Source organism: Sorex fumeus, unplaced genomic scaffold (assembly GCF_029834395.1).
Source record: "Sorex fumeus unplaced genomic scaffold, SorFum_2.1 ptg000024l, whole genome shotgun sequence".
Lineage (NCBI taxonomy): Eukaryota > Metazoa > Chordata > Mammalia > Eulipotyphla > Soricidae > Sorex > Sorex fumeus.
In genome coordinates, this window is record NW_026606081.1 from 8,494,962 (window position 1) to 8,518,767 (window position 23,806).

Consider the following 23,806-nt stretch of genomic DNA (forward strand, 5'->3'; position numbering starts at 1 on the left):
TGGGCATGAACTCCACCTTACTTTTTTTCCCCCATTTTTAAAAATTTTATTTATTGAATCACCGTGAGAGCAGTTACAAAGCTCTCTTTTGGGTTTAAGTCTCGGTCATACAATGAAACACTCGTACCTTCACCAGTGCCCATTCTCCACCACCAAAAACCCCAGTATACCTCCATCCCACACCCTCCCCCTACCTGGGGGGCAGATGATTTCCACGTTACTCTCTCTCTACTTTGATCACATTCAATATTTTGACACCAGACCCACCATTATTATTTGGGATTTTACCCCAACACTCAGATCTGCTGAAAAGGCAACACTAGACAATTTGTTTTCTATTGCTGGTTATGAATAACATACAGTGTTGCGTGGCTACAACAGTGGCTATGCGATTTTGGAATTCCAAAGTTTTAACAATTAAATCTGGAGTGATTTCTCCAAGAACCTGCTGGGTTCCAAGATTTGTTCCTGAGTCTCTTTGATCATGGCCGTTAAGCAGCTTGATCAGGAGCCAGAAAGGCCGGAACTGGAAGAATTTAAGCTTCATAAACATTCAGGACCCTCTACCGCCATAACGCTGAATATACCTGCTTCTCCACAGCAGATGGTACATTCTCCAAAATAGATCATATGCCAGGGAACACTTGAAAAACCATAAAATCACAATAGAAACCATACCAAGTATCTTCTTAAGCCAAAAATTACAAAATTAGAATCAAAAATAAAAAGAAATTGTCAAAAAAAAAACCAAAAACAAAAACAAAAGACACCTAACTGGTGTCTAACTGGTTCAAAAAAACCAAAAACAAAAACAAAGACACCTAAAAAAACAAACTGCTAAATGACAACTGGATCAAAATATTCCTAGAAAAAAATGAGAATGAAAAATATGAACTACCAGAATCTATGGGACACAGCAAAAGCATTACTGAGTGGGAAATTTATGACTACTGAGGCACACACAAGGAAGAAATAAAAGGCTCGAATCAACAATCTAATCTGTCATCTAAAGAAACTAGAAAAGATAAACAAATGAATCCCAAAGCAAATAGAAATAATAAAAACTAGAGCAGGAATCAATGATATAGAAAACAAATAATACAAAGGGTCCATGAAACCAGGAATTGGTTCTTCAAAAGAGTAAACAAGACTGATAAACCCTTAGCTAAACTAAGAGAAAAAAAAAAACAGTAGGATCACAGATGATGGGAGAAGTCACAACAGACACCTCAGACATACAAAAAAATCATACAGTTACTATGAATGCAGTCTCCTGCCACCGCTCCTGGCTGTCCCTCGCCGGAGCCCCTTGGAGGGGAGCGGGTTGAGCTTTCCTCCCCGCCCCGACCAGGGCTCCAGCAGCCGAAGACCTCCAGGACCAGCCACCACCATGCTGAGACCACTCTCCGCACACATGAAGGTACTGGTAGAGGGAAAAATCCACGTGGGTTCCGGGGCCGAGATCTCCCAGCCTACTCGGATTGGAGTCGAGCATCCTCCACCCAGGTCCTCCAAATTCCAGTAGGCGGGGGTCACACCCACCACCTGGCCCCCTGGCGCCGTGTAATCCCATCAACGGCCAAGACTCAGAGACTATAAAATCCAGCTCCCGGACAAGAACAGTGCAGTCTCCTGCCCCCGCGCCTGGCTGTTCCTCGCCGGGGCCCCTTATCAGGACATCTTTTTATGACATCTTATCTCATTCCTACTTTGGACAAACTTGCAGGCTATCGAATGTAGCCTGCCCACAGGGCAGAGTCTGGCAAACTCCCCATGGCATACCAAATATGCCAAATACCAGTAACAATGATGGGTCTCATTCTCCTAAAGAGCCTTGAATATAATCTCAAGGCTAGGATGAAAGAGACGTTACTGGGGCCTGCTCGAGGCAATCGACGAATAACAGGATGATGAAATGAAATTAAACTATGAATAACTTCATGCCACCACGCCTGAGAACCTAAAAGAAACAGAAAAATTCTTAGAATCATAAAACTCCCAAGACTGCACAAAAAGGAAACAGAAAACCTTAACATGCCAATCTCTATAAAGAAATTGAAACAGTAATTAAAAATCTCCCCAAGGAGATTTTAACTACTAGGTCCAGAAGTATTCACTAGTGAACTGCACCAAATTGACAAAGAAGACTTTAAGTGTTGCACTTTTCAAGCTATTTCAAAATACTGAGGAAACAAGAATCCTAACAGCTTCTACGAAGCCAATATCACATGATACCTAAAAGAGAGACACTACTGAAAAAGAAAATTACAGACTAATATCCCTGATAAACATTGATGCAAAGATTCTCAACAAAATCCTAGCGAACAGAAGTCAGCAATGGATACACCAAGGTTTATCAATGGATATGCACTTTGATACACCATACATGATCAAGTGGAGTTCATTACAGGGATACAAGGATGACTCAATACATGAGCAAGTAATGCAACAAACCGATAAACAAAAAGAAAAGTAAAAACCATATGGGGATATCAACTGCTGTAGAGAAGGCTTTTGACAAGGTCCAACAGCCATGCATGATAAAAACTTCCAAAAATTAGGAATAGAAGGAACATGTCCAAGATAGTAATGGCCATCTAAAACAAACCCACAGCCAATATCATACTAAGTGGTAAAAAAGTGAAAGTCTTTCCCTGAGATCAGGCACAAGACAAGGATGTTCACTGTCACCAATCTTATTCAACACAGTTTTAGAAGTTCTCTCCTCAGCAATCAAAGATGATCAGCAATCAAAGGGATCCAAATTGGAAACAACAAAGTAAAATTATCACTATTTGTGGATAATGAGATACTATACACTGAAAATGCTTAAGATTCTATTTAAAAAAAAAAATCCTAGAAATAATAAACAGAGAGAGTAGCAGGTTACAAAATTTATACTCAAATATTAGTGGCATTCCTGTATACAAATAATGAAATAGGAGAAAAAAATTTTAGAAGACTATCCCCTCTAAAATACTGTTCAAGGACATCAAATACCTAGGAATCAACTTAACAAGGGAGGTGAAAGACTCATACAGTGAAAACTATAAATCACTAAGAAGAATAAAAGACACCAGAAAATGCAAAGACATTTCCTCTTCACAGATTGGAAGAATCAATGTTAAAATGATTATCCTACCCAAAGTACTATACAGATTTAATGCAATGCCCATTAAAATTCCAATGACTTTTTTCAAAGACATGGAACAAACCCTATCAAAATTTCTAGGGAACCGTACAAATCCCTGAATAGCCAAAGCAATCCTAAGAAAACAAAAGATGGGAGGCACTGTAATTCCCAACTTTGAATTATACTGCAAAGCTATAATAATAAAAACTGCCTGATACTGGGATAAAGATAGACCTGTAGACCAATGGAACAGACTGAATGTTCCGAGATAAGTCATAAAACTTATAGCCAGCTAATCTATGACAAGGAGTGAAATAAATGAAGTGGAGCAAAGAAAATCCCTTCAACAAATGGTGCTGGGAAAACTGAATAGCCACATGTGAAAAATGAAATCAGAATCATACCTCACTCCACACACAAAAGTAAACTCAAAGTAGATCAAACTCTTCAAGATTAGGCCAGAATTCATAAAATACACTGAAGGAGACATTGGCAGATGTCTGGAAATTAACCACAGAGGAATCTTCAATGAGATGATCACAGTGGCAAAGAGAAGAAAACCAAAAATAAATGGGACAGGACTACATTAAAGTTAGAAGCTTTAGCACAGTGAAAGAAACTCAAACGCTAATAAAAAGATACCCTAATGAATTGAAGAAAATATTTGCACAAAATACATTAGATAAAGGGTTTATATCCAAGATCTACAAAGCAATCACAGAACTCAACAACAAAAATCCAAAGACCCCCATCCACAAGTGGGCTGAGGATTTGAAAAGATACTTCAGATGGTCAAACAGGAATACTAAAAACAGCTCATGACTATTCATGATGAGAAAAATGCAAATAAAATAACAATGAGATACCATCTTATGCCTGAAAGAATGGCACATATTCCACAAGTCTGAAAACAGCCAGTGTTGGTAGGGTTGTGGTAAGGAGGAACTCTGATCTACCATTGGTCAGAATGTTATGTTTCAGTCTCTATGGAAAGAAGTATGCAAATATGCAAAAGACAGGATAGAATCACATGATCCAGCGCTACCATTTCTTGGCACCTATCTCCTAAACACAAAAACATTAATTTGAAAGTATATATGCACACTTAGGTCCACTGCGGCACTTAGTACAATAGCCAAAATATGAAACAACCCAGGCACCCAACTGCAGATGAATGGACCCAGAAGTTGTGGTATATATTTTTATTTATCTTTTGCTTTTTTTGGGTCACACCCAGCGATGCACAGGGGTCACTTCTGGCTCTGCACTCAGGAATTACTCCTGGAGGTGCTTGGGGGACCATGTAGGATGCTGGGAACCCGGGTGGCTGCGTGCAAGGCAAATGCCCAACCCCGCTGTACTGTAGCTCCAATCCTGAAGTTGTGGTATATAAAGACAACAGAACATTGTGCAGTTTTCAGAAAGAAAAATAAATCATCTGATTTGCAACAACATGGAGAGAACTTGGGGATATGATGGAGTGAAGTGAGTCAGAAGGAAAGGGATAGATAAAGAATGATCTCACTCAAATGTGTGCCATAAAGACACATAGCAAGGTTGTAACGAAAGTCCAAAGGCAAAGTAATGGGAGAACTGATCCACACAAATGAAGTTAGGTGACTTGGGAGAGAGGGGTCGTGGGGTCATTGGGGGGTACACTAGTGATGGGTGTGATATTGAAATTGTGTGCATGAGAAACCATTTTAATAGCATTATAGACCATAGAAACTTAATTAAAAATAAAACTTTTAAAAACATACATAAAGCAAATAAACAGAAGATTCCAAAATAATATGAAAGAGGGAGAAGGTAGGTAGAAGTAAGAGGTCTCTCTCTTCTTAGAGACAGACAGAGGATATTACCCAAAAGAAAAATTACGTGCATATGATTTAGATACAGAATCTCTTCCTCAGAACAAAAAAACAAAAAATTAAAAGACATGAGCTCTTGCCAGTTATCATTAACTCCATTTTACCTTTCTTTCTTAAAACACATTTATGTATTATTTTGATAAAATTGAAGATTTTTGGGACTGCGGGATTGTGCCTTAGTGGTAGTGCATATGCCTTACACTACGTGAAGGCCTGGGTTCAATCTCTAGCAATGCAAAAAAAATATAAAAGTAGCATTTAAAAACAGAAAAAAATCTGATATCATTTTATAAATTAGTGAACTGAACTAAAATATTTGTGTATTTTTCCTATTCCAATATTTGACTTTCTAGGTACTAGTAGCATATATTAGAAACAAAATGATGTATCGAGGTCTAGTAAAATTTCAGTAAGATATAGTTAAAATTTTTAATACTTACCAGGTTCTTTCAGTGTCTGAGAATTACCAACTAATTCTTCAGTCTGCATTTCACATATTTCACCAGATAAATGGTTTTTCTGTTCTTCTTCTACCATTTTCTTCCTTAGATCTGCCTTTGGAAGTTAAAAAAACGTGTTTTTAAAATCCCATATAGATTTGGCTTTGGGGCCATACAAGATGGTACTCTGGGTTTGCTCCTGGCTCTGTGTTCAGGGATCACTCACGATGGGACTCTGGGACCGTATGGGGTGCCAAGCATCGAAACCAGATTTGCTGCATGCAAGGTAATACCATACTCATTGTACCTCAACACTTATTTTATACCCCAAAATAATAAGTCTATATACTATAAAAAATAATAAAAAATAGTACATTATTGGATTTAAAACAGACCAACAGAATTGTAAGCCCAGAAAAAAAACCCAAACATCGACAAGTAGTAAATTTATGACAATGAAGTCAAAACCATATAATGGAGAAAGGAAGTCTCATATGGTACCAGGAAAATCAAGTATTCCCATTTGAGAAAAAGAAATCAGATCATCCTAGTAACACCCTATGTAAAAGTTAACTCTAAAAAGATTAAGTATGGATAAAACCTCAAATTCATAAAATACATAGCAAAGTAACAGGCTATACACTATACCACCATGGAGATATTTTGGGAGAATGGCTCCAGCAGCAAAAGAAATAAAAGCACAAATAAAAGGGCCTTAATCATAAAAGCTTTTGTACAGTGAAAGAAACCATCACAAAAATTAAAAATAGGTGGATAGGGAGTATCTCAGAGCAGGGACTTAGGTTCAATCTTGGCACCAGATGGTGCCAAAAAGCACCACTAGATCTATTCCTGGTGGCCCCTAAGAACCATGGGGACCAAACAGTACCACCTAGTTGGACTTGAGCATTGAATCAACTGGCCATGAATACTGGTGGGAGCCCCTCTGCCCAAAATTAAGGTCAACTTACTGGTCAGGAACAGACATATGCATAATATATATGAATTTAAAATAAAAATAAGACATACTAATGGCAAATCACATGAAAAAAATACTTTGTTACTTAATTTTTTTTTTAATATTTTAACACCGTTGTACAAAGTTGTTCATAATAATATAGTTGTTTTGGGTATTCAATGTTTCAGTACCAATTCTACCACCAGTGTGACCTTTCTTCTACCACTGTCCCCAGTTTCAATTTCCCCCATACCCTAAACTTGTCCCCATAGGCACAAAATAATTTATTTTACATTATTTGTTACAACAAAATAGTAAGTGGCATTATAAAAAAAAATTCAATATAAAAAATTAGATTTCCCATCTAATTTGCTGTGCTCAATATCACTTATTAGGGAAAGCAAAACAATAATGAGATCATATAATTACTCTCTCTCTCTCTCTATGTATATATATATAGAGAGAGAGACTAAAAGCAACATTTATTAGCAAGAAAGGAACGTCTCATATATTTTTAAAATAGAAATGGTGTAGTGTCTATGGAAAATGGTATGTAAATTCCTTAAAAAACTGAATTAAGACCTGGAGCAATAGCACAGCAGGTAGGGCGTTTGCCTTACATGTGGCCAACCCGGGTTCAATCCCAGCATCCCATATGGTCCCCTGAGCACCGCCAGGGGTGATTCCTGAGCGCAGAGCCAGGAGTCGCCCCTGTGCATCGCTGGGTGTGACCCAAAAAGCAAAACAAACAAACAAACAAACAAAAAAACCTGAATAAGAATACTCTATGACCCAGCAATATCATACCTTGGTATGTATCTGAATAGGAATGGGAGAAGCAGGGTCAAGAAAGGAGAAGGGATCCACATGAGAAGTTGTTCATAATACAATTTCCCACATAGTTACCAGCCCGCCCCCTTAGCAGGAGCAGAATACTTTGAAAATAGGCGAAGAAAATTTCTGAAAAATGTTATCTCACAATAGGGTCATTAATAAAGTCATTGTCTGAGAGGCTGCTAGGCTGCTTGTTGCTAGTTGAGGCCTCTGTGTTGTTCTACTGAGCTTAACTGGCTTCTATGCTATTTTCCCACCTAACTTACTGTCCTCCTACTGGGTTGTCAATATTGTGGAATTTTGAGTTGTCTTAAGGCTGGAATATAAAATAAACTATTCTGCTCCTGGTAAGGGGGCAGGCTGGTAATTATGCAAGAAACTGGGGACAACAGTGGAGGGAAGGTCACATTGGTGGTGAGATTTGTGCTGGAACACTAAATACCTGGAACAACTGTATTATGAACAACTTTGTAAATCATGGTGTCCATCAGGAAGTAAAAAAGACCTCTCAGGGTGGAGAACAAATAACAAAAGCAAGTAAACAAAAATCTAAAAACTACAGTACTTTATAATAGAGGGGGGTGATAGAGGGTAGGAAGAAAAGGTGGAGAGGGTCAAACTGTTAACTGGAGTGGCACTAGAACTTTTTCTCTATGTATTCAAAATATACACAGTAGTCCAAAATAATGGTAAGACAACCCAGTTTTAATTTTAGAAGATACACAATGAAGACAAGCCTAATTAAAGAGCCAAATACCTCTGAATATATTGTCAGTTTAAGTGGTAGATCTTCAACTTTTACAAAGTCTTCTTCGTCAGATTTTTGGCTTATGTTGCCAGATTCAGCTTCCTGAAAGAAAAACTGTATTTAATGAAGGAAATCCACTTATCTCTGGATCTAAACCAAAGTCCACACCAAGAGATAAAGTGAACTCTCTAAAAAGTATCAATCACTATTCTATCATGTTTGGTCATCTTCCATGAACTCCCTATACATAATGAAAACATCATAATTCTATATTTCAATTTTTTCTAGTCACCTCTGTGAGTAAAACAAAAATTAGTTTTTATGGAAAGAGCTATATACTTACAGCTATATACTTACAAAGATAATAACAAATTTTATGTGACCATGTAAAAAACAGTTTGCACAAGACAATGTAAGAGAAAAACTAATAAGACTAGCACGGTAGCACGGTCCTCCCATTGTTCATCGATTTGCTCGAGCGGGCCCAGTGACGTCTCCATCGTGAGTCTTGCTGTTACTGTGTTTGGCATATTGAGTATGTCACGGGTAGCTTGGAAGTTTTGTCGTGTGGGCGAGATACTCTCGGCAGCTTGCCAGCCTCTCCGAGAGGGGCGGAGGAATCGAACCTGGCTCTACTGGGCCGGCTATGTGCAAGGCAAATGCCCTACCGCTGTGCTATCACTCTAGCCCAATAAATAATACTAAAGGTACTAATAAAACTAAAGGCTAAAATAAATTGAATTCTTATTACTTTAACATAAACACAAATCCATCATCCAGCAGAATATAATGAAACATACAGACTTTCAATATCAATTCTGGAGGCTCAAATCGCTAAGGTATGAATTTAGTAAATCACTTTTCTGATCATCTCACACTATCTTCCTGAAGCTAAATTCTTTGCGCTTCTCCTTTTTCATATTTAATAGCATATATTACTCTATCAATTATCAAAGTATAATACACTTCTAGGTCTGCTCTGATAGCATTTCTCACTCAACTCTTTTCTCTTTCAGCTACCTTGCAGTTATACCAGGGAGACTCCTAATATAGTTTCTTTGATGATTTGCCTTGAACAGTCAACAGATAAATCTCCAAAATGACTTTGACCATTCCACATTTTTGTGCAAAAACTTCCAAGAGTGTCCTAACCTAAAATTTTGGATTCTAGACCCTCAATCTAGGACTTTCAATCAAATCCCTCCTCCAGCAACTCTATGCAAGCATTAAATAATATTTCTTTACTGATGCTTTTGGAAGCATCAAAGAAAGTATTATTTGACTATTATTTCAGTATTATTAGTATTTCAGTAGAAAGTATTACGTCCCCTTCTAAGAAATTAAAAATAAATATATCTTAGGAATATACTTAAAAAATAAACTCCCTAAATCTAAAAAGCAGTTTTTCTTTTACATACGAAAAGTATGTAAAATGTATGAACTAAAAATGATTTAAAGGTCCAGAATAAAACTAAGTGAAATTATATCATAAATGCAGATCTCATTATATGTTTTTCTGTCATTCACTAAAGATAATTTACTGTTGTACTTTCACCCTAAAACATAAATTTTGTTTTATCTAGCATTTATGAAATATTCTAAATAGTTAAGAAATCAAGAATCAATAATAAATTAATCATGCTTTACCCTATCTAAACTAGAAATGAACCCTTCAAGGCTGCCATGTAAAAGTCATCTCTAACTTTGGTTTTCAAGTTGTAAAGAGTAGTTTTTAGGTTTTGAGATGATCATATAAATTCACCGTCACCCTTCTGTTCAATTTTAAACAAGTTTGAATAAAAATAAAAATACTGACATTTAAACCATAGATGAATAATTTTTTATAAAAATGAAAAACTATGCACAGGAATGCTATGTAAAAATAATGACTACACTTAAACATTTAGATATTCACAAATACTTAGATACATACATAGTCATTCACTAATACTGGAGACTCAGTATCAGGACTTCCAGCCAAAGAGCTTTCAGGAGTTTCCTGAGCAGATTTAACTTCTTTGACTCTAGGCACTACGGTTTCATTTTCATTTAAAGATAACGGCAAAGGGTTAGGCTGTTTAGATGAGTCAATGGTAGTAAGGGAATCCTTTTGGACAGCGCTACTTGAAGGTTGCTCATTTTCCAAGATATTGAGGTAACAGGGTTTCACAGGAGTACTATCTTGGTCATCTGTTATTAAAGAAAATTTTAACAGTGTAATGGAACAAGTTAACATTTTTGCTATTATACCAAATAAATGACATGTGCAAGAGTATCAGCATAATTACAATCTGAAAGAAAATGACAAAATTTTCTTTACCAGTTTTCAAATCATCTGAGATATTTGAAAAATCAGATTCTTAAAATTCAACTAATCTCTAATAAAGTAGAATAAAGACAGAGGTAGAGGTGCAGTAAATTTGTGCATCACATACCGAACCGCTGGAACTGCATTAAAAAAATTACATATATGCTTGCTATTTGTAGAAACAACACTGTTTTCTACAAAGGATTTAGGGAGGAAGAAAAAGCAGAAACACAACACCAGGAGCTAAGAGTTAGCTCAAAAGGCTGAACACAAGCATGGAACAGATCTTAGCATCACATGGTTATCTTATCTGAGCACCTGATGACCTCTGTTCATGTAACAGACATTTGTTAGACTCCCAGAACCACATCACCCCCACCAACCACAGAGGCCCGGTTATGCCTGGCACTGCAGGGCCTGAGCAGCACTGATCCATTGGCCAGGATACTAGAGAAATGTCATTGATGGCGTCCTTGGGCCACTTGAGCTCTGCTTAGGAGTCCTCCACCCCAAAAGGCCCTTCCAAGTCCCCGAAACAGCAAATCCAAAATACTTTAAATTTATTTTAGCTAAGTATTAGGTCTTGGTATTTAATCCCAAGGTGTAATTCAGATAATCTTAAAATTTTGAACACATTTAAATTTTTTACCTTTTTGAGTAGTGGGTTCTTGTTCTGATGGAAGATTTTTGTTCTCTGTTGATTTTTCAAAGTCATGTTGCAGAACCTAAAAAGAAAAAGATATTATTGTAACTGTACTTATTTATTTTTTTAATTATTCACTAATAATTAAAAAAAAACATGTTAATAGCAGGGACTAAAACATAAGACACCATACAGGAAGTGGTCACTAGTATGTGGTTTTTGTCCAACCTTAAAACCCTTATGTAAGAAATTATAAAAGCAGCATTTACAAGCCAGGGAGAATGCAGAGTTAGGGGTGTGTGTGTATGTCTAATACAGATTCCATCCCCAGCACCAAAGAGCCTCCTCACCATTACCAGGTACAGTTCTGGAGATTCCTGAACACCGGAGTGTGGCCCAGGTGGTCCTTGGCATCAGAGAACCTTTATGGGCATCACAGTACTTTATACTTGAGCCCCAGGACTGAGTAATCCATCCTGGTTTGCCAAGAGTCCCTGGGGATCCTTGAATACTGCTAAGGAGCTCTTTACCCCTCCAAAAAACCCCCCTAAAAACCCCACAAAACCCAAAACCTTCTAAAGATATTTATGTATTTAAACAGGTAATAGAGACCAAAGGCTTAGGTGTATATTCAAGGAAAATTAAATTTAAAAATTGAGACCATTATTAAACTGATCGTTCCAATTTTAGTATATGTGCTGTCGAAGGGAGTAACAAGAAGTAACAACAGTAACAACAAGTAACAACAAGCAACACAGCAACAAGTCTCATGATGGAGACGTTACTGGGCCCGCTTGAAAAAAATCGATGAACCAGCGCCAGGAGGATTACTCCATAACTTAGAGGCCAGCCGGGTATCCTAGAGGAAAGGGCAGTTCAGATAGAGAAGGGAGCACCAAATTAAGGATGTTTGGAGGATCCTCCCAGGAGGGGAGATGCATGTCGAAAGTGGACTATGGACTGAACATGTTTGCCACTCAATGCCTCTTTTGCAGACCACAACACCCAAAAGGAGAGAGAGAACACAGGGGATTGCCCTGCCACAGAGACGGGGGGATGGGGGGATGGGGGTGGGAGGGATATTATCCATGGTGGTGGAAAATGGGCACTGGTGGAGGGATGGGTATCTGGTCATTGTATAATGGAAACCAAAGCACAAAAAATTGTAAATCTACAACTTTAAAAAAAAATAAAATACAATAAAGGGAAAAAAAAAAAATCGATGAACAACGGGAGGACCGTGACCGTGACCGAGATTAAACTGATGTGAAACACAAGACTAAGCAATAATCAAATTATTTAGTACAGTAGTCAGTAATGTTTTGGTTAAATCTACAGTTTGCCTACATCTAAATTTCTGATAAAATTCAATTTTAATAAAAAGATAAAATTAAATGAGGATAAGATTAAAGGAAAAGAAGATATATCATCTAACAATCATCTCTATTTAACAGAAAGTCAATAGGTGGTGGGCTGGATCGATAGCACAGTGGGTAGGGTGTTTGCCCTGCACATGGCTGACCCGGCAGAGCCAGGTTTGATTCCTCCACCCCTCTCGGAGAACCCAGCAAGCTACCGAGTATCGCGCCCGCATGGCAAAGCTGGCAAGCTACCCGTGACATATTCGATATGCCAAACACAGTGACAAGAAGTCTCATAATGGAGACGTTACCGGGCCCACTCGAGCAAATTGATCAACAACGGGAGGACAGTGCTACAGTGCTACAATAGGTGGTATCTAATAAATACACACTCATAAAAATGTTCATGATTGTTATCAGAAATGTGGAGATGTGGTGTGAAAGGGAGAAGAAATCCACATGATGTATGGCCTTTCAAAGCAGGTTGAGATTGAAAAGGGAATTTTTATTTTTTGCATTGCTTTTAAAAAAATTTAAAAAAAAATTTTGGTTTGGGGGCATACCCAGCAATGCTCAGGGAACGAAATGTGATGCTGGGGACTGAACCCAAGTTGGCTATGTGCAAAGGCAAGCACCCTAATCCCCTGTACTATTGCTCCAACCCCCAAAAGAGCAAATTTTTTTATGGACTATTTTTATATGAACTAAGAGAAATAGGGATGACTTAAAATTCAGATCTGGGCCCGGGAGATTAACAAGCAGATTATATGCTTTGAATGCAGCCCTTGCCATCCTTGCTCCAATTAATCTCACAGTTCTTAGGATTTGTTAATCCACACCCCCACTCAGGATTAAATTAATTAAAAATGTGATATCTCTTAAAAGAATCAGCTATTACACAGCTAAAATAAAACCAAGAGGTATTTCTATCTATAATGGAATACCTGACTGTCATGTTCATTTTCTTCTGTAGCTTCAGTATTAGCCTGAAGTGAAGTCTGGACATCTACAGGACCCTCTTCAAATTCTTCTATTTCTTCATCTTCATTCTCATCTTCTCCACTTCCGTAATTAGTCAAAGCCTGAGTTTCAGCTTTGGACAAATCTAAGTTGATTAACACAATTTTTTAAAGTAAAATTTTAGCATTTAATACTTGTTATATTTATTAGCATTTCTGAATAGTGCAACTTGCTAAATTATCTGAAATCTTGTAACTGTAACTTATTACTATAACGGCAGGTAATTTGGTCAAGGTAAAGAAATCCGAATCAGAGCTGACAATTCTCAATTAAGCATATTCACACAAGTCACCTATAAGAATATATAAAGTTAATACAGAATCTTTAAACTTACTAATAGACACTGGACATTCTTCACTTTCTTCATCTTCTTCTTGATCTGAAACATCAGATCTCACATTTTTGGATCTGTCACCTTTAAGTACCTCAGATGTTTGAGTCTGCTTAACAGTTTCAGTTTCATCCTTGTCCTAGCCACAAATACATTCAATAAGTCCATGAAAGTATATTTTTAAAAGGCTTATAATAAATATAAAAATAAATCATTAGGGGCTGGAGTGATAGTACAGTGGGTGGGGTGTTTGCCTTGCATTACGCCAACCTGGTTGATTCCCATCATCCCACAGGTCCCTTGAGCACCGTCAGGAGTAATTCCTGAGTTCAGAGCCAGGAGCAACCCCTGTGCATCGCCAGGTGTGACCCAAAGAGGGGAAAAAAAAATCATTATCCAATATAAAATACAAAGAATCATTTTTGAGAGTTTAGTTTCTAGAAGAAAATAAAGTTTGTAAGCAGGAAATCTGATGATCCCTAAACTTTGCTCTCAAAACATTCAGGTAAAAGTTACTGAAAAAAAAAAATTTTTTTTTTTTTTGCTTTTTGGGTCACAGCCAGCGATGCACAGGGGTGACTCTGGGTCTTCACTCAGGAATTACTCCTGGTGGTGTTCAGGGGACCATATAGGATGCTAGGAATCAAACCCAGGCAGACCGCATGCAAGGCAAACGCCCTACCCGCTGTGCCATCTCTCCAGCCCCTATTGAAAATTTCACCTGAAGTTCAAAAACTATTGAATCATCTGTTTCAAAAGAATTTTAAATAAAGCACAAGTTAACCAGCACATACTTTGTCTTCATCATCAATTTCTCCTGTGGGGGATCCATGATCTCCTTCAAGAATCCTTTTGGCCTAAAAGTAAAACAAGCAAAATTTAGAGGTATGGTTTTATATATCTCGAACTTTACAATGAACTACTAGACTTTAACAAAGGCTGTATTTTTGGACAATGAGCCAAACAGTAAAATGTTTTCTTTTTTCTCTTTTTGGTTTTAGTGCCTTATCTGCCTGTGCTCAGGGCTTACTCTTGGCTCCGAGCTAGTCCCGGCAGTGATCAAAGGACGAAGATGTGACGCTGGGGATAAAACCATGGTTGGCTGTGTGGAAGACAAGTGCCTTACCCACCACACTGTCTAACGTTTTCTTAAAAATGTAAATTCAAGAGAACAGGATTTAGCTCAGAGAACATGCTATTACTTTGTAGAAGGCCCTGACTTCTATCCCTGGCATACCACATTACAAAATCAACTCTTCCATTAAAACCTTTTTCAAAAGACAACACTGCTACCTCACAACTTACTTGGATAGAGAAGAGGCATCTCAAATTTTTAAGTCCAAAATAACAATCACGATTCTCTTTTTCTATCCTAAACCCGATTCTCCTTTAGACTTCAAACGCAAAAAAAAAATGACCTTCCCATTTACTCAAATGTACCAAATTAAAAAATTAGGAACCAGCCTCTGCTCCATTTTTATTATGTACATCATGCCATTAGAATTCCTTACGGACTCTACAGCCAACAGTTTTAAAATGGGTTTCATCTCTATTATAATTCTTGTTCAAATAAGAAATCCACAAATTAAAAAAAAAAAAAGTCGTATACAAGATATATCACTCCCTACCTCAAACTTTCCCAAAGCTCCCTACTATGTTGAGAATAAAATAAAAGCTCCCTATTACGGTTTATAAGGTCTCATCACTTGGTCTTACCTTTATTACCTAACCTCCTCTACTGACTGTTACTATCCTTCTCTGTTCTCCCGAATACTCACCCCTTCCTGAGAACAGCTCTGTATGCTCACCCATATTTTATCTTTATTATAAACATTTTTGGCTCTCCCACCCCTCAGCCTTAGCTATTATTTCACCTCCTTAAAGGGTCTCAATACTGCCTATCTATAAAGTCCTGATCACTTATTATGGTTATATCTGTTTCTAAGCGCTTAGCAATCCCCACGCCCTCCCTCCCCCCCCCCCGCCCCCCCAAAATAGAGCAGTGTAAAATACATGGTTTGACTTCAGATTTCAGGAAGATTTATCATTTGGGCTTTGAGCCTTGATTTGCCTTTTCTTTTATGAGTCAAAAAAAGAGTGCAGGTGCTGGAGCAATAGTACAATGGGTAAGGAGTTTGTCCTGCATGCAGCCGACCTGGGTTTGATCCCCACTCCCAAGCACTGCCAGGAGTGGTTATGAAGCGCAGAGCTAGGAGTAAGCTTGGAGTACCACTGGGGGTGACTCAAAAACAAAAACCAAACATACAAAAGATCTGTATTTATACATGAACTGTAATGACCCCTAAAAGGAAAATATTATTTACCTCTTTGGCATAAGACTGTATTACTCCAGCAGCTTCTATTTTCCTTTTACATCTTTGTTTAACACTTATACTATTATTATCCAGATCTTGCATAAGCTTAAAGAAAGCTAATTCATTAAACAACACTTCTGATATCTCCACAAGAAGATCTTCTCCACAGTCTTTCAGTTTTCTGCCAGCAAATTTTGCCAGTGAATCCTATTCAAAGACAACCAAATAACTTTATGATTATAGTAAATGTCTGTTGTGAGTAGTTTATATGATCATTTTTCATCTTCTAAAGAAACCAAATTTAAGTATTAACAAATCTTAGATATAGGCTGTTATTATTGTGAAAAAAAAGGTTAATATTATTAAAAAATACTAAGTAGGAACTGTGCTAAGTTTGAGAGATTGTATGTGATGCTGAAAAATGAACCAGAAAACTACATTCCTCTCCTCTATTATATTTCATTAGCCCAAAGGAAAAATTTTAGTTGGTACAGGTTTTAGAGATATCGAATTAAATGAAATCCTACGATACTCTCTTTTTTAAGCAAAGTAAAGAATACTCCAAAGAGTATTAAAATGCCTATAACATTTACCTGAGTGAACTGTATGTAATGCCAGAAAATGGAAAAAAACACACACAAAAAAGAATTGTAACCAGATGGTACATTTTAGTGAATCATAAAAGTAAAACTTTTTACCTGTAATATACTGCCAAGTTGTTTATGGAAAAACTTTACAAACTCTTTGCTCTCATCATTTTGTTGAGTAAGAGTCAAAACCATCCGTCTTACTGAAGTTAGGAGTTGAGAAGAACAAACTTCATCCATGTGTTCCTGGAAAAAAATCCAAAATTGATTAGAATATAAATTCTCCTATTATTAAAAGTACCAATCTAGATGAGGCTTAATTTCTCCCGTAACAAATGCTTCTCAACATTCAGGTACGTGTTCGGAAATACCTAACCTTAAAAATACTAAAACTTCCACTCTACACATTAAAAGTTTGCAAACCTGGGGGCAAAGCAACAGTACAGGGCATAGAGCACTTGCCTTGTATGCGGCTGCCCTGGGTTTGATCCCCAGCATCCTACATGGTCCTCTCCTAAGCCCCACCAGGAATAAGCCCTGGCACAGCCAGGTGTGGCCCAAAAGAAAAAGAGTTTGCAAACCTGGGGCTAAAGAGATTGTACGGTGGGTAGGGTGCTTGTCTTACAGGTGGCTGACCTGGGTTTGATTCCTGGCACCCTTTATGGTTTCCTGAGCTCCACCAGGAAGGATCCCTTAGTAAAAAGACAGCCCTGGGCATTGCCGGGTATAGCCACAAAATAAAAAATAACTAGATCAAAATGGTATGGAATTTTTTTTAAAAACTGAAAATAGAAATACTCTGACTGAGCAGTAACATGTCTTGGTATTTATCTGAATAGAAAGGGGAGAGGCAGCATCAAGATGGTACCAAGGTAGAAAAGTAATAAAGTACATGGCTTGCATTCATGAGACCTGGTTCAATCCCTAGCACTGTGAAGAAACAACAAAAACTCACTAAAAACCTGTAAATATAAATCGTAATTGGTGTCCTCAGTTGATCTAGCCACTAGTTGATATAGCGGGGCCAGAGAGAGTTTGATCTCTGGCAACAAAGGGCCCGAGCATCACCATATCTCAGGACATAGCATTAATCTGGACAGAGAATTGAGAGAATTACAGCGCCCCTGAAATCCCCAGGCTCAACCTGGGGTCCCCCACCTCATCCCCACCCCAAAACACAAAATCCCCAAAACCTAAGGATTAAACTCACTGAAACAAAACAACAAACAAAACTCACTAGCAATAACAGTCCCATATCGGCAAGAGATTAAACACCAGTGGAAGAGTAAGATTAGATTCATGAATAAGTAGTCAGTTATTATAAGCATTGTAAGTATCTACTCTCCCAAGTACTTTTTTGGGGGAGGGTGAGATGCTGGGGCTACCACCCAGAGTTGCCAAAAGCTGTATCTGGTGCCTGTGGGCATCAATACGAACATATGACCAATGTCCAGTCATAGTCATGACCTCATGCCTCATGCTTTCGTGAGGGCAATAAATCATCCCCTGGACTTCCCTTTTATGCCTTTGCACTGTTTGAAAATAAGCTGGTGTTTACATCTCTATTTAAGTATTTCCTCTCTGGAAACCTTTAGGGAAGTTTAACCATTTAATCTAAAATGGGCACTCCTAGTCACTATATTTTAATTTTCTGTATGGCACAAGTATCTAACTCATATACATTTACTTCTGTGTTTTATATTGAAATTTTCTTAAAGAAAAAAATTTGTTTCCTAAGTTAAAAAATTTTTGTACGACCCAGAATGAACTACCTAGAATATAGTTCCACAAGAGTAAAAAGGTTTGAACTTGTTCACTGCTATGTCCACAAACCAAACATTCTAAAAACTTTTTGAATAAACAAAATATATGTGTAATTTAAAATATATTTTGGGGGAGTTGGAGAGAGTACAGTACATCTGGCCAACCTGGGTTCCCTGGCATTCCATACAGTAACCTGAGGACTGTCAGGAGTGATTTCTGAATACAGAGTTAGGAATAACACCTGCCCGCCACCAGATATGGCCCCAAACCAAAACCAAATAAACAAATCCAAAATGAAAACAGAGTTTTTGATTAATAATAATGACTATCTTTGTGTGCATTAATAAAAGTGCAGACTGAAAATATTGCTGCTTACCTTCAAAAAAGGAATGACTTCTTTCATTATTGCTTTGATTTGCCGGTCCAGCTGCTGAGTATCTATTCTAGGACACGGGACAGTAGAAACTTCGTTGACAGGTTGTTGTGCATCATGGTTTTCAACAGGATTTTCTATTTTTAAAAAGAAAATTTTGTATTAACCAAATTAAGTATTGGATCTAAGTATTAAATACTAACAATTTTATGCTAGATCAAACCAATATGTAGTATTAAGACGCTAAAACTTCAAAGTGGTTAAAAAAATAAAACTATTATATATGTCAGGTTTCTTTTATATAAGGAATTATGATCTTAATGAATTCAAGAACACACCTTCTAAATTAACAGTAGCTGTGGCAGCAGCCCCATCTTCAGCTTCAACAATTCTGCAGGAGCACTTTGCATTTGCATTACTTTCAGTCTCAGTTTTCATACGCTCATATTCTCTCATTCTAGCTAATGCTTGATCTAGGTGAATCACGGTGTTACCTGCATACAGAACAAATATCTCTAAATAAAAACACATGAACACAGTGAAAAACTAGTGATTAAATTTCAGGTACAGCTCTGGTTGGATAATGTGCACATTATCAGATTCCTCTAATCTTCAGATATCTCTATAAAGTAGGGAACAGTGCCTTCATTTTCAAAGAACTTAAAATGTCAAGGATTTCAAGCTAGTGGAACGTAGGAGGAATTTACACTCAAATTTAATAATCTATGTATGTGTGTGTTATGTATATAATATATAATACATAAAAAAGGTGTATTTTACTATAGGTATATATAAGTATATATATGTGAAATATATATTTTACTATGTTTTACCTAAAACAGTACCCTCATTTTTAGAGAATATAAGTTAAAGATTTCATAGCCAGTAAAGTATAGGAGCAGGGATTTGAGCTAAGATCTATTAAGCTTTGGTATTTATGTGTGTATATATGTATACTCATATATGAAATGTATAAGTGAGAGATATATTTCACAACATGCTTCAACAAATAAGTAAGGTAAACAAAGGGCCTAAGAACGAGATTCCCCAGTTCTGTGTTCTCAAAGCCAGTGGTGAGAGATTAGGGAAAAAAAAAATTAGTAAATGAAACATAACTCTAAAGTGGGGAGGTAACTTAGAAACAGGTACAACCTAAGGCAGGGGGTTAGCTAAAGCTATTCTCTAGGAATGAGTTCACTATAGTTATTCAGATGTTCCTTACTAATCAGGTTAAAAGTAACTTCATCCGTTGTAATAAAGAAATGCCTTTATAAAGAATTACCTACATTTTATTCTCATTATATGAACTCTAAAGGGAACAACTTACGTGCCCTAGAGGTCTAAATGATGAAATACTTGACAATCTTTTAATAAGCAAGCTTGGAAAATGAAATGAATGAAATGAAATGAATCAAATCCTGTACATTTCCCCCAAAATCTCCTAGTCCAGAACTAGGATTCCTTTAAAAAAAAAAAAAAGCTTATGCAATACAAGAAACGTATTTTGTTTTACAACTAATGATAAAAAATGTAATGTGTCAGGGGCCAGATAGTTGTAACAGAATACTTGTCTGTCATGTGTAAGGTCATCTAAGGACCACTGGGAGTGGCCCCTATAAAAACAGAACAAGAATAAAATGCAATGTGCAGGGGGGTTAGGGATGGTTCAATAGTAGAGTACCTGCCTTACCAAAGTGAGGCTAAGGAGGTCATACTCCATCCCAAAGCACTCAGAGATGGAACTGGCATTTGAGATCCCTTAGGTCGCAACACTTGTGCGTGCAATCACCCTGACCACGTGTTTGACTACTAGTCATTTCAGAAACAACTATAACAAAAGAGGGACATTTTTAACTGGGGGCAAAAAGCAATCTGTCATGACTTAAGGTTGCCAAACTTTCCCACTGAAGATTATTTATACTGTCAGCTTGTTTCTCATTATAGATTTAATACTACCACTGAAAACGTGACTTGATGAGGAATTGATACCTGAGCAGTCTCATTAACTAGAGAGATGAATTTTCCCTCTTAAGGGTATGGAAACTTTTCTAAAGTGCTATTACACATATCAGAAAGGTCTATGTTTTTCTCACAATAACAAAGCAGGACCTTCATTTCCTTTGTAGAGTGAGAAAGATGAAATGATTTGCCAAAGGTCAAAGAACTGACAATTACTCGTTTTAGACAGATGGATAATTTTCATTTTGAGTGTTCTACTTTCTTGCCTTTCTAGACCTTACTTCCTTTCCAATAAAATTCAAGGACTGTATTAAAGTCATGTTCTAAGATCATAAAAATTCCGCTTACCTAGATCATCTGTTGCAAAAGGCTCAAAATTTGAAGATACAGACATGACGCTAGCATTATCAGCATCATTTTGCTCACTTATTTTATGTGTTTCTCTTTCAAAGTTCTTCTCAAAAGTTTCCTAAGTTAGTTTAAAAAATAAAGATCACTAATGTTCCTTAAAAAATTATGACTAAGATTTTAACAAAGAAACTAAGTTTTTCCATAAAAGTATACTAAAAAATACTATTTTTTAATTACAGGAATACTACATCTAACCATGACCGTAATATAACCAGTGTCACATTAAAATATTAAGTAGTCTTATACTTGGAAAGAATTAACATTCTAAATTATGTATTAAGAAAATTCATCTCTAAATCACAATAATTTGTATCACATATCCAGAAGAAAAACATAACACCATCATTCATATTTTTAAATCAACTTTATTGGAATATAATATACATACAATGTACCTGTTAAGTACAATTCAGTGAATTTTAAAAATATATATCCCCGTGGAACTGCCCTCCCTAAAAATCCTTTTCACCAACCGTAAAGTTCCCTAGCACCCCTGCATACTCTCCACTCTATCCCAGCTGCCTTAATTTCTGAGATGACTGATCAGGTTTGCTAAAAACTTCAAACCATTTCATTATACACTCTTTAGCATCTGGGTTCTTTCCTTAATGTTTTAGAAATTAATCCACAATCCTGTGTTTAAGATGTCATCTTCATTTAAAATGACTATACTGTGTTCCATTTTAGAGATATATTTATTGAGTTAATGTCTCATTTTGAAAGTTTCAATACTAATGGAGTGAAGAACACTAATGTCTTAGTGTACAAGTGTTTTTGTAGACATATGCTTCCAAGAGAAAGCTGTAAAATCACTGCCAAGTTTATGTTTAAGACTCTGCTAAACTGTTCTCTATCATGATGTACAATTTTACAGCCTCAGAAACAGTGTTTCAGTTTTTTCCATTTCACACCAACATTATAGTTAATCACTTTAATTTCAGCCATTTTAGTGGGTGGGTGGTAGGTTTTTTTGTACAACGCCCAAATATCTTTCACAAAGCACTATTCAAAAATCTCTTGATCACATTTATTGATTCGCTTATCTTACGATAGTCTGGGGGCTGGAGCAATAGCACAAGAGGGTAGGGTGTTTGCCTTGCACACAGCCGACCCGGCCGACCCAAGTTCGATTCCTCTGCCCTACTCGGAGAGCCCCGCAAGCTACTGAGAGTATCTCACCCACACGGCAAAGCCTGGCAAGCTACCTGTTACGTATTTGATATGCCAAACACAGTAACAACAAGTCTCACAATGTTACTGGGCCCATTCAAACGAATTGATGAACAAGGGGAGGACAGTGACAGTGACTGTAGTCTGGATTTGTCATGCCTATAGTAAACTGTCGGATAAATTGAGGTTACTTCCTTTTCTTCTTTTCTTTTTAAATGGGTCATACCCTGAGGCGCTTGATTTGCAATCCTGTTGGTGCTTGGGGGACTATATGGGATGTCAGGGATTGAGGGGTCAATCTCAGGTTGGCCATGTGCAAGGCCAGCAACCTCCCTGCTGTACTATCACTCCAACCCCAAGCTTATTTTCTTTGAATTTTATCTTTTGAAAAGTAGATTTCATCATGTATTTTGCTTTTTTTTGGAGGGTGGGGGGGGTCACCCTGGCGATGCAAGGGGTTACTCCGGGCTCTGCACTCAGGGGACCATATGGGATGCTGGGAATTGAACCCGGGTCGGCCGCGTACAAGGCAAACGCCCTACCCGCTGTGCTATCTCTCCAGCCCCCTCATCATGTATTTTGGAACTTCCAAGTAAGGTACAAGGGATGATACTTGCCCTCACGACATGAGCCTGATGGTACAGTGCTTGAGCCCAGCAATACAGTGCGGCTCAGGCCCAACAAAGCTGGGGGGTGGAGGGTGCGGGCACTGGGGCAACCTATTGGTGCTGAGGCTGGGGGTCTGTGGTGCCTGGGACTGAAGTTAAGCCCAGTTCCAGCCCTTCTGCTACTTCCCCAGCCCAAAAGAATTTACTTATTTCGGGGGTTTTGTGCTACACCTAGTGGTGTTCAGGGACTACTCCTTGCTCTATGCTTAAGGAAGAGCAGGGTATTGAATACTGAACTAAATATTGTTAAATATTCATTTATTTTAAATGAGTATTAAACTCATATTCAAAGCTATGTATTGAACTGGAATGAACCATAGGTAAAGTCAAGTGTCTTTAACTCCTGTATTATCTCTGGCCCATAAGAATTTCATTTTTATAAAGTATGATTTAACATACAACACACATGCTCTCAGGGAACCTGGCAGGCTATCGAGAGTATCCTGCCTGCATATATGCCTGACTGGGAACACCTGTAAAGGTGATGGGAGGCTGCTCCAAAAGCCTCCATCCCTCTCAGAGAGCCTGGCAAGCTACCAAGAGTACCCCGCCCGCATGGCAGAGCCTGGCAAGCTACCTGTGGCGTACTCGATATGCCAAAAAACGTAACAATGATTGTCCTCATTCCCCTGACCCTGAAAGAGCCCCCAATATGCCATCGGGCTACACTAGCAGGTGACAGGGACGAATGGAGACATTATTGGTGACCGCTCAAGCAAATCGATGAACATCGGGGTGATAGTGATGATTTAACAATTTTTAACAATTTTTTCCTTTATAGTTAGAGGCTTTATGTTCTGAGAAATCTTTGCTTATATAAAAAGTCAAGAAGATATTTTGTTTTCTTTCAGAACTTCAGCTTTTCAAGATTAATCCATTTTTAATAGTCTGGTTGACTGAATCATCATTTCA

At 37.6% G+C, this 23,806-nt stretch overlaps 1 protein-coding gene across 5 annotated transcripts in view; it reads right to left on the reverse strand.

Annotated features, from left to right (window-relative positions):
* The window catches only part of PCM1 (pericentriolar material 1), a 93,065-nt gene that overhangs the window by 4,190 nt on the left and 65,069 nt on the right, over window positions 1-23,806 (reverse strand). For all 5 annotated transcript variants that reach the window (XM_056113864.1, XM_056113863.1, XM_056113865.1 and 2 more), the window contains 12 exons: window positions 20,994-21,114; window positions 19,025-19,180; window positions 18,690-18,823; window positions 16,661-16,795; window positions 15,972-16,169; window positions 14,442-14,504; window positions 13,651-13,786; window positions 13,241-13,401; window positions 10,942-11,017; window positions 9,918-10,174; window positions 7,994-8,086; window positions 5,445-5,559 (listed from right to left, as the gene is read on the reverse strand). In XM_056113864.1, coding sequence (XP_055969839.1) covers window positions 5,445-5,559; window positions 7,994-8,086; window positions 9,918-10,174; window positions 10,942-11,017; window positions 13,241-13,401; window positions 13,651-13,786; window positions 14,442-14,504; window positions 15,972-16,169; window positions 16,661-16,795; window positions 18,690-18,823; window positions 19,025-19,180; window positions 20,994-21,114 — 1,645 coding nt within the window. The remainder of the gene's footprint in view (window positions 1-5,444; window positions 5,560-7,993; window positions 8,087-9,917; window positions 10,175-10,941; window positions 11,018-13,240; window positions 13,402-13,650; window positions 13,787-14,441; window positions 14,505-15,971; window positions 16,170-16,660; window positions 16,796-18,689; window positions 18,824-19,024; window positions 19,181-20,993; window positions 21,115-23,806) is intronic.